Source organism: Haematobia irritans, chromosome 2, assembly GCF_050003625.1.
Source record: "Haematobia irritans isolate KBUSLIRL chromosome 2, ASM5000362v1, whole genome shotgun sequence".
NCBI lineage: Eukaryota > Metazoa > Arthropoda > Insecta > Diptera > Muscidae > Haematobia > Haematobia irritans.
In genome coordinates, this window is record NC_134398.1 from 104,570,734 (window position 1) to 104,586,534 (window position 15,801).

The 15,801-nt window shown below is 31.7% G+C and overlaps 1 protein-coding gene across 1 annotated transcript in view; it reads right to left on the reverse strand.

The window, feature by feature from the left end:
• Window positions 1-15,801, reverse strand: part of Wdr59 (WD repeat domain 59) — a 216,957-nt gene that overhangs the window by 73,238 nt on the left and 127,918 nt on the right. Inside the window, exons 3-6 of the mRNA XM_075295795.1 lie at window positions 9,966-10,098; window positions 9,757-9,907; window positions 9,525-9,698; window positions 8,799-9,464 (exon numbers count right to left, since the gene is read on the reverse strand). Of these exons, the coding sequence (XP_075151910.1) occupies window positions 8,799-9,464; window positions 9,525-9,698; window positions 9,757-9,907; window positions 9,966-10,098 (1,124 nt within the window). The remainder of the gene's footprint in view (window positions 1-8,798; window positions 9,465-9,524; window positions 9,699-9,756; window positions 9,908-9,965; window positions 10,099-15,801) is intronic.

Below are 15,801 nucleotides of genomic sequence, written 5' to 3' on the forward strand. Positions count from 1 at the left end.
GTTATTAGTGAGTTTGTTCTTGGGAATCAGATTCATGTTATTTATACCGATTTTTGACCGGGTGAATCATAAGCTGTTGTTATATAAGCTGGACAGGATTGGTTTGAACAGTACTATTTTGGATTGGATTTAATCGTGTCTTTAGTGCCGTACGCAGATTGTATCTTTTGGGGATTCTTATCCGAGGTGTTTAGATGTCCCATCGGGTTTGCCTCAGGGTAGACATTTAGGGCCTGTTCTCTATGTTGATATACAGATTACTTACACTAGTTTACACTGAAAATATACATTTGATAAGGGGTGACTTTTTCGTGTATAAAGGTTAATTTTTTATGGAATGGTTTTTGAGATATCCCATTATTTTTAGTTTTCGTTCTTTTTTCACTAGACTAGGGTTTTTCCCGGGAACGGGATCCCGGGAATTCCCGGAAAATTGCTATTTTTTCGCTCCCGCTTTCCCGTGAATGAAGTGCAGGAATTCCCGGGAAATTTTCTTTACAATATTTTATGTATAATAGAGGCAGTTGAAATCTAGTTAAAGTGGATTTTGGAAGTGTAATGTTAATAACTATGGTACCAAGTCGTAGTAGTTTCCTTGTGGAACATACATAATCGTGGGTTCTAATTCAGAATCCAACGGGCTCCCAATTGTTAAAAGAAGTTTGCACTTCCTAATTTATGATTGTCATATTTCTGTAAACCGACATTCTAATAGACTGGTAGACTGAGTAAACCTTTAAAAACAACAGGACATTTTACCGTATGTAGCCCACGTTGGCAATTGCATGATTTCATAATTATTGCAAGGATGTTTTTTATGAAAGAAGAAAATTCCAACCTTTTTTAAGATAGTTACTTTAATATCAAATTTATACCTTATACACATTAGGCTTGAAATCTATTAAAATTGGGGTTTAAAACTCTTATTTATAGGGCATACAACTGAAATCTAGTTAAAGTGGATTTTGGAAGTGTAATGTGAATGTCGTATTACATGGTACTGTTTCCCTTTTGGAATATTGACTGAACATGTGTATTTATTGACCCCGTTTAACGATGGTGAAATCGGAATAAGTTTCTTTCATTTCCAAACAGTTTTTTAGTGTTACAAAAAATCCCTCAATAGTAGTAGTAATGTATCTCTTTATTTCCAAAATAAATATATGATTACATTTTATGTTGTAATAGATCAAGAAATTTTGTGATTTCATGCAAATTCAGAAAAATATTGTAGAACATATAGTAAGTAAGTTAACTTAGAAATAAGAAGATATAACAGGTTGGCTGATAAGTCCCCGGTCTAACAAAGAAAAACGCATTTTTTTGTCAAAATTCGTTTTTATTATTCAACATAGTTCCCTTCAAGAGCGATACAACGATTATAACGACCTTCCAATTTTTTGATACCATTTTGGTAGTACTCCTTCGGTTTTGCCTCAAAATAGGCCTCAGTTTCGGCGATCACCTATTCATTACAGCCAGTTTTTTTCTCTGCGAGCATCCTTTTGAGGTCCGAGAACAAGAAAAAGTCGCTAGGGGCCAGATCTGGTGAATACAGTGGGTGGTGAAGCAATTCGAAGCCCAATTCATGAAGTTTTGCCATCGTTCTCAATGACTTGTGGCACGGTGAGTTGTCTTGGTGGAACAACACTTTTTTCTTCTTCATACGCTCCAATAACGCCATATAATAGCCACTGTTGATTGTTTTTCCCTTCTCAAGATAATCGATAAAAATTATTCCATGCGCATCCCAAAAAACCGAGGCCATTACTTTGCCAGCGGACTTTTGAGTCTTTCCACGCTTCGGAGACGGTTCACCGGTCGCTGTCCACTCAGCCGACTGTCGATTGGACTCAGGAGTGTAGTGATGGAGCCATGTTTCATCCATTGTCACATATCGACGGAAAAACTCGGGTGTATTACGAGTTAGCAGCTGCAAACACCGCTCAGAATCATCAACACGTTGTTGTTTTTGGTCAAATGTGAGCTCCCGCGGCACCCATTTTGCACAGAGCTTCCGTATATATTGATGAATGATATGACCAACACGTTACTTTGATATCTTTAAGGCCTCCGCTATCTCGATCAACTTCATTTTCACACAAAAAAAATTTTTTGATTTCAATCACGAAAATCGCGGATTCAATCATTTTTTAATTGAAATGTCTTCAATCACGAAAATGATAGTATCAATCACCCATTTTGATTGAAAACCAACACGATTTTTAATTAAAAATTTAATTGACTTTTGTCACGGAATCAATTAATTGTGTGATTGAATCAATTAAAAACGTGATTGATTTTTAACATAAAATTCAATCACAGTTTTAATTGAATTAATTAAAATTTTAATTAATTTTGCGACAAAAATCAATCAACTATTTGATTCATTCAATTAAATAATTAATTGAAATTGGCTATAAATTTCGATCAAAAATGTATATATTACGACCCCAAAATCGTATTTAGTTTTTTTTTTCTTTTGAAAAAAAAGAAAATTTGTGTTTCTTATAAAACATATTTAATATTTTATTATTATTATGCAATAGAAAAATAAATTTGGTTCTTGTCATTTGTGTTTTGTTCTAACATAACTTACAAATACAATTACTATCAATAACAACTATAGGGTGAAAAAATAAATTATATAAATCATTATCTTCCTTATAATAATAACCATGTTAGCATGTTCCTTCTAATTGTAGATGCGCCTAGATTTCCAATAAATCAGCAGCCTGTAAGCTAAATTAGTTTTTCTGAAAGTAAACAGAATAATTCGAATTTAATTTTGTTCAATTAAAAGTTAATTTTGTTAAACATTACCTGCGTAGAATATCAAGTTCAATTCTTAGTTCCAGGTTGCAGATTTATAATCTTCTTTTGCAGTTGTTTATAATCTTCTTTTGCAGTCTTTTAGCATAAAAAGGTGTATTAAGGAGCTCGGTAATTTAATTTTAATAACAATTCCTTTCCAAAATTTCCACACATTAAAATCGTCTATTAAAATTTGAACCAATCAAAGACAAAAATAATGGGAAAGCAATGTAATATTTGGTATTATATTGATGATACTTTGCAAATTCTGGAAATAGAAAAAAATATAAATGGAAAATACATATTTTTATTATTTTCGGATATTTTTCATATTTTTAAATCCAAAAGAAAGAACTTTTTTACCATTACATAATTCAGCTCATTAGTTTATATACCAGATATACTGCTCTCTACTTGGGTTCAAACTGAAAAAGCCAGGTAAAACAAAAATGCAATTTAATGCCAACGCTACTTCGCAACTCCAAGGTGAATCTTCCAACAAACCCATACCGGTCTTGGTTTTAAGAAAACTAGGAGTGAAAAAAATTTATAATTTTAAAAGATCAATACGGTACCCACTTTTTTATTGCAAACATATTATTATATATTTGATAAAATGATGGAGTTGATGGGATTGATTGGTCAATTTCACGAAATAAAATTGGTCACTAAAAGAAATGAATAAAAAATATATTATTTTAGTCCGTTTAATGTAAACAGGCTTCAATGGAAAATGGTATTCACATTTCACAATTTCTTACCTTCAATAAACGTAGATTGTTTTCCATTTTTACAATACCACAAACACAGTTAATTTCAAATGCGTCCTGTCATATATTTTTTTCAAACCTTTACCACATGGCCGTTGTTGCACACTTTATTTATTTCAACCTTTTGCTATGATTTGTTGTTGCGTTCAAAATATTTATGCACACATTTTGAATGCAGCAGACATGTTTTTCAATTTACGCGAAAAACAAAAACCCAACCGTTCGTTACGAGTTACTTCCTCAGACATACATTGTTGAATAAATACCCGTTCTCTTGTTCTCTTTTCGCTCTTTCCATCGCTCAAAATTATTCAATTTCAATCACAAAGGTGATTGGATCAATCGCATGTGTAATTGGAAACGGAAAATTTTTCAATCACGTTTGTAAGTGAAAATTATTTCAGAATTGATTAACAAATTGATTGAATCAATTAATATTTTAATTGGAAACGTAACAAATATCAATCATTTTTTAATTGGTTTTTATTCGGATTTGATTAAATAATTAATTGAATCAATTAACATATTAATTGAATCCGTTTCCAAATTCAATTAAGTGTTTAATTGAAAAAATTTTGGTGATAATTTTTTTGTGTGTATTTTATCAAAACACGAAATTCCTTTTTTTCCATTTTTTTTCACAATAACAAAAGTTGCTTCACAAAAGACGCTCTATCTCACAAACTATTTGACTTACAGACGTCAAATTTTGACACGAATCATTTGAAGGTTGGTACTATATAAAAATAATATGCATTTAATACTAGCGACGCCATCTATGTGTCAGACCTTATCAGCCAACCTGTTACGGCTATGACAAATGTCGTCAGCCGGCCCAAATGAATATTTCAGTTTACTATAAAGTGGAAAATTATCTTTATTTAAGAATTTTATAATTTAATTATATTCTGTTATAATCAGTTGTCTATAACGTATCGCCGCTTTAATATAGGAGCCAAGATTGCGATTCACCTCCATCTAATATTTCGATAACTTCTTCCTCCAATAGTTGATATTTTCCAAAATAATGCTGCCGATATAGACTTAGTAAAGGACATTTTCCTATAAAATGTTGTAGGGTTTCATTGTAGAGTTCCATTGTCAAAATGTTTTGTATTACAAAATATTTCGTATTTTAGTATGATTTATGGCTGATGTAAGAGAACAACATAATATATATATTGTTAGTTGTCCAGAGAGCGCCTTATAACCGTAGTTTTAGGTGATTTCTTAATTATTCAAATGTCTAAATGTATTCCACATCAAAGCAAGTTTCCCTTTGACAGGGATCCCGGGAAATTCGAAAAAAATTTAAAAAGTTCGGGCAAAAGAAAACCCTACACTAGACATATCATATGTCGAGCTAGAAATGTCCGATTATATCGTTGAGTGAATAAATCCGATGCCAAATCATCGATACCGCCGTACATTTATGCTTCTGACAAACATGGAGTATTTCCGCTTTAATTAAAGGTATGACAGCACCACTTCCTTTTGTCCAAATTTGAATTTTGTGATTAATCCGTTTGAGTTTTTCATTGACATCTTTATAACTACCGGATGCCACAGCAAAAATATTGTCAGCAAATATGCCAATATAGTCTGCTTCCTTCAAAGACTTCAAACTATTTGCATATATATTATACAAAACAACAGGGGGCTAAACATGACATTCGATATCGAAAACTTTTGTTCGAAATCTAATTTTTTTCGGATCACGGGAGTCGATATCAAGTTTTTTTGATCGATAATTATTTCGATTGGTAAATTGCAATCGTAAAAAAATTTTCACTTGTTTATATTAGTTTTAGTTCGAATTGTTGCTAATTTGTAGTAAATTTACATATAATGAACATATTTTGAATATTTAGGACTAATGCAACTCCAATAAATGTTAAACAAAAATTGGTCATAGTCGAGTTCAGGAGCGAGCATCCTAGCTTGGCAAAGAACCATATATAAAGTGCACATGCTAGATGGATATCCAAGATATTGTGATCAACCAATTACCGTACCATTCCATGACAACATAACGCTTCTGGACCACCTTGTAAGAATAGTGAATGATGAAGGCTTCCACTGGAAAAATGCTTTAAGACGGCAGACAATTGTAAAGCGATAGAATTTTTCTACATTCTATTTTGTGCCGCTAACTTAATTTTGTCATTTCATTTTGTTCTGTTTCGTTTTTTGCTGTTGGCAATGCTAAAGAAATTGCATCAAATTTCGATCGAATACCGTGATCCAAACTTTTAATCGTACCGAAAATTTTTTTGATACGATTATGAATTCGATATCGAATGCCGTGATTAGCCCCCAGATAGAGGAGAACCCTGTGAAATTCCATTTTCTAATGGACAAGTTGCGGATAAGTGTCCATCGACTTTGACTTTTTTCCTCGGTTAGTAAGAAGTGAAAAAATAAAAATAATTATTTTCTTCTGTATACCGCAGAGAATTAGTTCTTTAATATAATAGTGTTAACTGGATTTGACATTATTTTCTAACTTTTGCACAAGCTCTTTTATAATTTATATAATTGAGGCAGTTACGTGTTCTTTTGAATGTTCTCCAAACCAATCAGCCTTGATATGAAACTGGTAAAACAAAATGGACGCTGATGATCCTTGGGTGGACGACTAATGGGCATAGATTTATTTGCTGATTTCCGTATTAACCTCTTCCTATTAGCGTTTTTCCCTATTAGCGTTTTTCGATATAGGAAAATCCTTTTCATATAAAGATAATTTTCCTTGAAATGTTTTACAATCAGCTTTTTCGTCGTGGAAACGTTGAATAAATATTTTCTCGGCTATTACGTAGATCATTATACGAAATAATTATTGGGAAATGATCTCCTACTTCTGGTAAAGGCAGTCGCTGCCAATTTAGGAAAGGTGCCACATCAGAAGAGCACATGGAAACGTCCACCGCCGTGAATGTGTGCCGTGTATTTAATAGCGTGGGCGAACCACATTCAAAATAACCAACCCATTACCATTTGCCAACTCTTCCCATTTGGAACCATTGGTGTTTGTGCTATTGGATCCCAAAACGACATTGTGAGAGTTCAAATCACCAATTAAAGTCAGAACCTAGTTGGATATCGCATTCCTTACATATGTTGGTCAAAACTAAAGACAAACCTAGATCTATGACGATTGTTTGTGAAAGAAGATGTTGTATGTTTCGAAACGCTTAAATTATTTCGAACAAAGATAGCCACATCGGCTTTAGAATATGCATAATTTTTATTATGATGGAAAGCAGTATATTTTGGTAAGTGCAGAAAGTCTTTGTTGGAGTCGATTAGATGAGATTCCTGCAATGCTACAATGTTTGGTTTGTATGTTTTGTTATGTTTTTGTTTACTTATTTCTTGATGAGCGTTAGTTGGTTTTGTTTGATTTTTGTTAGTATTGCTTTTGTTTGGCGATTTTCCATTGTTTACATTTGCAACTATAATTGCATTACTTATTCTTGGTTGGTCGTCTATTGAAGAAGACGTGGGGGTGATACGTTGTTTGTTTATTGATGGTTTCGTTTCATTCATTTTCCTAGTGAAAAAGAACGAACAACTAAAAATAACGGAATATCTCAAAAACTGTTCCATAAAAAATTTACTTCCAATTTGGAATTCAGCAGATGAAAATACGTAAGAAAATTCACCTCTCATCAAATGTACATGAAAAAAAATTTATTTTATATACTAGTGTTAGTGGTGATATTCCTTGCTCGGAATTGGTATCTAGGATTAGGATAAATGTTCCTTTTCAGGAATTACCAGTTCCTTTTCAGTGATTTTTTACGTTCGTATTATGCTGCGTTAGAGCTTATTCGTAGGATGTGCATTAATTTTAATTCAATCTATCGCTAACTTATGTATTTATATGATAAAGCCCAGAATTTAAACATATTTGGATAACTAATACATTTTTTCTTGGATGTGCTAGTATTTTAGTTTAATAATGTAATATATCCGGCTGATGAGTCCTTCTCTGTAGCTGGTTACATCCCTCTCCTCCACCCCGCCATGGTCCGGATCATGGTGTGTATGCTGTCCCGACGTTATGGGTACGAGTCCCTCACGGTCCGAAGGGGCGGGAAAGTGGGCGATTCGAATAAAAAATGTCCTTACGATTTTTTACTCACAAAATGGACAATTCCGATTTTTTACGATTTTAACGATATTAACTCCGACCATTAGACACATAGTTTAGGGAGTTAAAGTTTTCACATTTTGAAGAAATTTTTGAAAATATTAAAATAAATTTGAAAATTTTTGGGAAAAAATTCGGAAACAAAACATGGAGTACTTTGGTTTTTCGACTTTTGTCAAAATTCGTACAAATAATCATGATTCTGCCACACTCCACAGCAAACGTAGAAATTTTTAAGCAAAAAACTAAAATTAAATGATAGCTGGAGAATAATTCATTGGAAGGAATATTCTGTTCCAGAAATAACCTAAAATGAAATAACTCAAGTTGTTTTAATACCAAAATTGATAAGGATTTACTCAGAATGTGCAAAAGAAACTTTGACTAATTATGATAAAATTCTAGTACAGTATAAACAAATAACCACATATAGACATATCTATCGAAAACGCCATAAAAACTCACCTGTTTTTGAGAAATCGGGACTTTTTCTTGAATTTCAAAATATTTAATTTTTAAATAAAAATGTTACTCAATATTACAATATTTTAGAAAAATAGATTTTTTATACAAAAATTACGATATATTTTTGTTTAACTAGAAAATGATTTTTATATTATAAAAGAAACCGTCGCCACAGCCAAACCGGAAAATATATTTAGCTCATATTAGATATATAACATCATGGTAGGGTTATTTTCCAAAAACCGTATCCAGATATTTGGAAAATGGTTCTGGAAAAATATTTGACACTCATTTTGGTCAAATATTTGCCTAGTGTGGCCATAGCCTTAGTATACTCATTCATATATTATCAGCCAAAAACTAACTCGTTTTGAGCTAATTTTTGGTTAGCTAAAACTTATGCAGGGGTGAGTACGGACTCGTTCTAATGACAATACATGTAAAAACTGATTACGATTTCACATGGGAAATGAGATAGGTTTTAAGTTACCTATGACTCAGTTAAAGTTAGCTCAATTTCCTACAGGGTTACAATGTTGTGTGTTACAATGTTATGCATAAATAAATACTTTGGAAACAACAATACATACCTTTTTCATTGCTGTGACCAAAGCTCTTAAACATTGTTCCAAACATGTTCTAGATTTTTTTACACGTTGCAGTGCATTTGTTTTCAAAACCTTCAACATTAATCTCGACGGTTGTTCATGCATTGTGGTCCCTTGACAGAAGTTAAATTCGGGATAATTGTTTGGACTTGGATACTCAGTTGGAAAAGTTATTTGTAAAACAATAACATGTCCACCAGCTGATATGTTGAAAATTGCGAATCGTTTTATCGCATCGAGGGTATCGACTTCAACATGTGGCATGTTTGTATTTAGGAGTGAAAATTCATGATGTAAGGAACATGTTGGCTGATCGGTTAATGAACGTGCAACAGTGGTTTCCTCTCTGTGCCGGTGAATTGATGCCCGTGATGACATCGTTATTAGTGGAGGTGATCTAGACAATCGAATATTGTTACCCACCTCATGGGCTTGGGCGGGTAAAGAAACAGCGACTGGATGGGCTTGCACTTCAGATCGTTTATGAAAAGATGACGAATAGATTGGTTGAAACTTTGTTGGCGTTTCAACGCGTGATTCCGATTGATAATTTTCTTGTAAGTCGTTTTCAGGTTCACATTGTTTTAACATTTTATCGTCAATTTTCCAAACACGCAATGTTCGATCACGTGACCATGTGACCAGCTCCTAAAATTCAATATGACAGTTTTTCTCACATGACAGTTTTTGAATACCACAACTTCTTACAATCTCCATTTGCTTCTCACGGTTGGGTCTCCAAGCAAAATCTAATATAACATCAGTATGTCCCACAAAAGAGCAAACTGGATCATTTTGTTTGCTATTGCTCCATAAAAGCAAGCTATTATCTCCACGACCTAAATGCGGAACAACTATGCTTACCAGGCCATTACCAATGGGCTTAAATTGTATTAAAATATTGCAAAATAATTTATTGTAAGAAATTATTATAGATTACCGTATATCGAGCCCTCCAAACTGGTGAAGTTGTTGTTATTATTTTTTCTGCTCTTCTGGGATTGTTTATATCAAAATACTTTACTGTCCCATCCTGACTAGCAGTGGCCAAACATGTTTCCCTGCGATGACTCCAATTAATACCATGTACTCTAAAAATATTGGTTCGTGAAATTCATAATAATAAATGTACTTTCAAATGGTTTGTACCGATTTTGATGTGCAGTAATGTAGTGAATGGGGCAAGAACCCTTTCGAATGTCCCAAATACGTAAATCTCCGTCATGTGCTGCAGCTAGCAAATTGCCCGAAACCCTGTTGAAACCAACTTGAGTGGCTCCCGCTTACAAAATACAAAAAAACGGTACGAAATTAAAAAAAGTGCAATGCAAAAATGAATGAAACTGATAAAGCTGTTAGAAGACACAGATCAATTAAAGACGTATTTTAATAATAAGACTACACCAAGAAAAAAGTGCCTTCGGAACTAAAGGAAAAAATGTTCATCAATTTAGTTTAGCCAATTTATTTCCATTAAGTTAAATTTTTGTTTAAAATAATAAAATTTACTTGCTTCAGTAAAAAATCCTAAACTTAAAGCAGTTAGGAATAGTTAATTAACTGGATTAAGGCATGGAATTTTACTAATACTGTTTTCTTCGCTGGGTATAAGAATTACTACTGAACAAGAAAATTGTATTCACTGATAACAAAGCATTCGCAAGAATAAACAAAATATGAACTAAAACCAAGTTTCCTCAAATTTAGTAAAATTTCTTATAAAATGATAATTCTGACTTCCTTTATTATAGAAAGCTTATCATACATACGAATAACACTTGGCATAGAAAAATATTTTAGTTCATTCGTACTAAGAAGTATTCAATCCTTTTAAAACTTAAGGAGGCATACTTGTTAGAATATAGGAAAGTTTCCTATATTTATTTTATCTATCTGTAATCGATAACTGTCATCGATGTAATCGGTATGTTTGCGCGTGGGTTGTTTTTTTAGTTGGAATCGCGTTGTTATGGTATACGGAGGGATTGTTAAAACATAGTATAGTAAATTAATATAATAAATAATAAATAAAATATATAATATTTGTTATTTTAAAATCGTGAGAAAAAATTATGTTCGTGATGGTGTATAAAGAAAGAAAACAGAATAATTAACCCTTCATTCGTCTTCATTTTGGAATCTTCAATTAACAGGTAACCTTCAGTGACGCAACCTTTTGTGAAAAAATTGGTTTATGATTTTTTTTATTTGTAGGTATTGACATTGTAAAAGGAAGACAAACTCGTTACGCAGCAACTTATTAAAAGTGAAATGTACAAGAAGAAGGAAAAATGCGTTTTACAGTTGATGACATTACATGGAAATTGGAAATAGTGGAATAATAAACTAATATTTCAAGGCCAGATGCTGTTGATTCTTAATACATATATTTAATATATTAATAAAACGTGTATTTTATTAAAGAAAAAATTGCCTATATAAATAAATAAAAATGTATTTAAAAACGAAGGTAAGCAGTTCTAAGTTTGAAGTAAAAAGGTTTACATCAAATATGTAAGATTTGTCCCAATGAATGAAAAAAGTTCAATAAAATCATTCCATATATGAATTCAATTCAGTTAAATTTTTTCATTTTGTAGTATAGCGGTACATAAATATAGGAAAATGTTAACTAATATATGGAATGCATTCTACCTAATTTCAACGAAAATCACATTGTTTAAAAAAATAAAAATGTCTTTGGCGCAATACGAAGTTCAACTTTCTTCACAATTAGTTCAGTTTAACTTAAAGAAGGGGCCACTTTTTTCTGGGTGTATAAATGTTTATTAAAGATGATGAAATACAAAAAGGTTTTAAATTTTTTTCGTTATCAAGACGACCTTCTAATATCGTTTTGTAGAACTGGTTAGTAGTTCGGAAAGGATGTAAATTGAACAATATGCAAGAAAAAGAAACAAATCAACACTTCATCGGCAGATGTCTAATTTTAAACTAACTGAGAGGAACAGCTTTTTTAGCAAATTTAAACTATGAAGAAGTTTTGAACATTTTGAATGGAAAACTGAAGTAGATTGGAGAAACCTGATTAAATATTAAAAAACAGCCTAGCGGATTTTCAGTGAACCCAATCCCAGTAAAAAAATTGGAAGTTCTTCTAAAGGCACAACTTTAAAAGTACTTATAAAAATGTCCTCCCACACAGGAAAAAGAGTGTCTTGTAAATTTAAGGACCATTTTAACTTCAACATAGTTAAACAAATTTAGTGTAATATAGTTCATTTTTCGTAACCACAACGAAAATTAACTTACCAACCAAAAACTGGATATATATATATATATATATATATATATATATATATATATATATATATATATATATATATATATATATATATATATATATATATATATATATATATATATATATATATATATATATATATATATATATATATATATATATATATATATATATATATATATATATATATATATATATATATATATATATATATATATATATATATTATATATATCCAGTTTTTGGTTAGTAAGTTAATTTTCGTTGTGGTTACGAAAAATGAACTATATTACACTAAATTTGTTTAACTATGTTGAAGTTAAAATGGGCTGGGATTGGGTTCAATAAACCAAAAGTATGGGCCTTGCACGGTAAATGGTTTGATGTGCTTAGCAGCCAATTTTCCATCTTTTTCTCTCTATTATCTTTGGTCGAAACTAAAACATGTCAATATTTAAATCATATAGTACAGTACTACAGTATTCCGATTTGAAACAAAGTTTCACAATTTTTGAGACAACGATCTTACCGTCTGTAGACTACAGTGTCATGGTTCCGAGGCTAAGTCGTTGTGGGAAAAAGTTAAGAGCTTATTCGACGAATGTCTTGACTTTATTTCAGTTCATGGAATTATTATGTTTGGAGAAAGTTTCCTTTACACTAATAATTTTTTGAGTATGTTAGATAATTAACTAGAAAACGGGAACAATTATACACATAAGAATACTACACTACTAGTAGTAGTAGTATTCTTTATTTTATATTACTTTTTTTTAACGTACAAACATAGATTTGTATAAACTTAAACAATTGTTACTTAGAATTAAAAACAATTTTTGCGGCAATGTATTTTACGTAGGCAGCTTGATCTAGTTTAAAATCCCAGCAAAAAAGAGTCGCCAAAAGTAGCGAACATTTTCATTTTGTCGGAAGTGGTACAAAATTGGCGCAGAAGCGATGAATTTAACATGGGCTTGTCATAGGACGGATGTACACCATTTCAACAGCCGCTGCACTGAATTTGCATCACTTATTAAGGTGTGATTCGAATTCAGTATTTTGTGTGTGAATTAAAACATTTTGTGATATTTTGCCAAATAAATAAGTTTTTTAATTTTTTATGATTTTTAATGAAGTCTAACGCTTGTCTGTCTTAAATTATAAATTAATGTTTCTTCACGCTCGAGGTCTTTTTAAATATTTTATTTATTGTTCCCAATTTCGCGATTACGATATTGAATCGCTTCCTAGATTTATAGAAATTACATTTCATAAATATCACAGTATTAAACATTTTATAATTTAAATAAGTGTAAATAAATATTAATTACTTTAAGTTAATAATTTAAAATGGTATTATAAAATAATATAATTGTACAAAAATCGGACAGACATATCTTAATCTCATTTTACAAGTACCAGGCGAACAGAAAAATTAAAACAGCAATACAACCAATGACTTACATGTATAGTATCGACAACACAAAAATACTTAAAGCTACTGTAGATTCACTACACTCGTCAGCTGTCTGTATTGCACTGAGTTGTTTTTACTATTGCACGATGATTATACCATGTATTTGTTGTTTCCTTTTCCGAAGCAAATGCCTGTAACAGTGAGCGATGTTTTCTGTATCAACTTTGAAGTTCATTCGTTTGCTTGCGGTACATTGTTTATATGAAGGGTTTCTAATATAAATCTTTGGTTGTAATTATTCTCTCTTTCTAATATTCTTACGTCGTCAAAGTTTGGGTTATGATTGTTTCTCGCACAGTGGTCCGCTAGTGCAGTTTTTGTGGTATTCGAGTTAGTGCGTAATTTAATATCCGATTTATGTCCTGAAATTCTTGTTTTTAATTTGTTTTTCGATGTTCCTACACGGTCACAGTTCGGTCCTCAAAATAATGCCAGGTGTGCCTAACGTAGTGGTCTCGCCAAAGTGTAATTGGCGAGACCACTTTTCGACAAAAAGTTTGAGACTCTAATTCCCAACAGTGAGGCGTGGTGTACACGGACCCCGGGGAATAAAAGATATATATATTCCTACACTGATGGCTCCAAATTGGATGGACAAGTGGGTTTCGGAGTATATTCTAAAGATCTGGAACTTCGAATAGCGAAAAGATTACCTGATCACGGTAGTGTTTTTCAGGCTGAAATATTAGCAATAAGAGAAGTGGTGAATTGGCAGAGAAGTAATGTTCCAAGCAATATTGGCATTAATATGTACTCAGACAGTCAACCTGCAATAAAATCCTTGGACTCTGTGCTCCTCAACTCTAAAACAGCTATCGACTGCCGCAAATCTCTCAATGAGATGGCTGAGCAGCACAATATTCACCTAGTATGGGTGCCTGGCCATAGAAACATACCGGGGAACTGCGAAGCAGATGAGCTAGCAAGGCTAGGAACTACCTTACATATTCCAGGGGAACTAGTTGGTATGCCTCTGGCCACCTGCAAGCTCTTACTGCGTGAGAAGGCTGTTATGATGGCCAATATTCGATGGGAGAATTGCAAGGGTTGTAACGACACCAAGCAAATATGGCCCCATTTAAACTTAAACCGCACACTAGATATGCTAGTGTTCTCAAGGCGTCAGATAGGACTCCTGATATCTGCTATAACGGGTCGCTGCCTGATAGGCGAATTTGCAAAAACTATAGGTGCGAAGTATAATGACTATTGTATAAGCTGTAATGATGTGGAGGAAAAGCAATCAATTAAACACCTCTTGTGTGAGTGTCCTGCTTTTTGTGTAAGGCGTAAGCGAATTTTAGGAGCATATAGCTTTAGATTACTGGCGGACCTGGAAAACGTTAACTTAAGCAGTTTTTTTAATGTTTTTGGAGCAATCTGGTTGATTCCAGAAGAGTAAATAATAGAGAAGGTTCAGTGGTTAAAACTAGAAGTGCCCATTGTAATAGCTACTTTTAGTTAAATGTGGTATCACAATGGACTGAATAGTCAAAGTGAGCCTGCATCTGAATCGCTGCCACTTTAACCTAAGCTAATGCTTCTGTTTGTTATGTATTTATATTACATAAACTTTAACTTTTTTATTGATTTTATTTATATATATATATATATATATATATATATATATATATATATATATATATATATATATATATATATATATATATATATATATATATATATATATATAAACAAATCAACACTTCATCGGCAGATGTCTAATTTTAAACTAACTGAGAGGAACAGCTTTTTAGCAAATTTAAACTATGAAGAAGTTTTGAACATTTTGAATGGAAAACTGAAGTGGATTGGAGAAACCTGATTAAATATTAAAAAACAGCCTAGCGGATTTTCAGTGAACCCAATCCCAGTAAAAAAATTGAAGTTCTTGTAAAGGCACAACTTTAAAAGCACTTATAAAAATGTCCTCCCACACAGGAAAAAGAGTGTCTTGTAAATTTAAGGCCCATTTTAACTTCAACATAGTTAAACAAATTTAGTGTAATATAGTTCATTTTTCGTAACCACAACGAAAATTAACTTACTAACCAAAAACTGGATATATATATAATATATATATATATATATATATATATATATATATATATATATATATATATATATATATATATATATATATATATATATATATATATATATATATATATATATATATATATATATATATATATATATATATATATATATATATATATATATATATATATATATATATATAT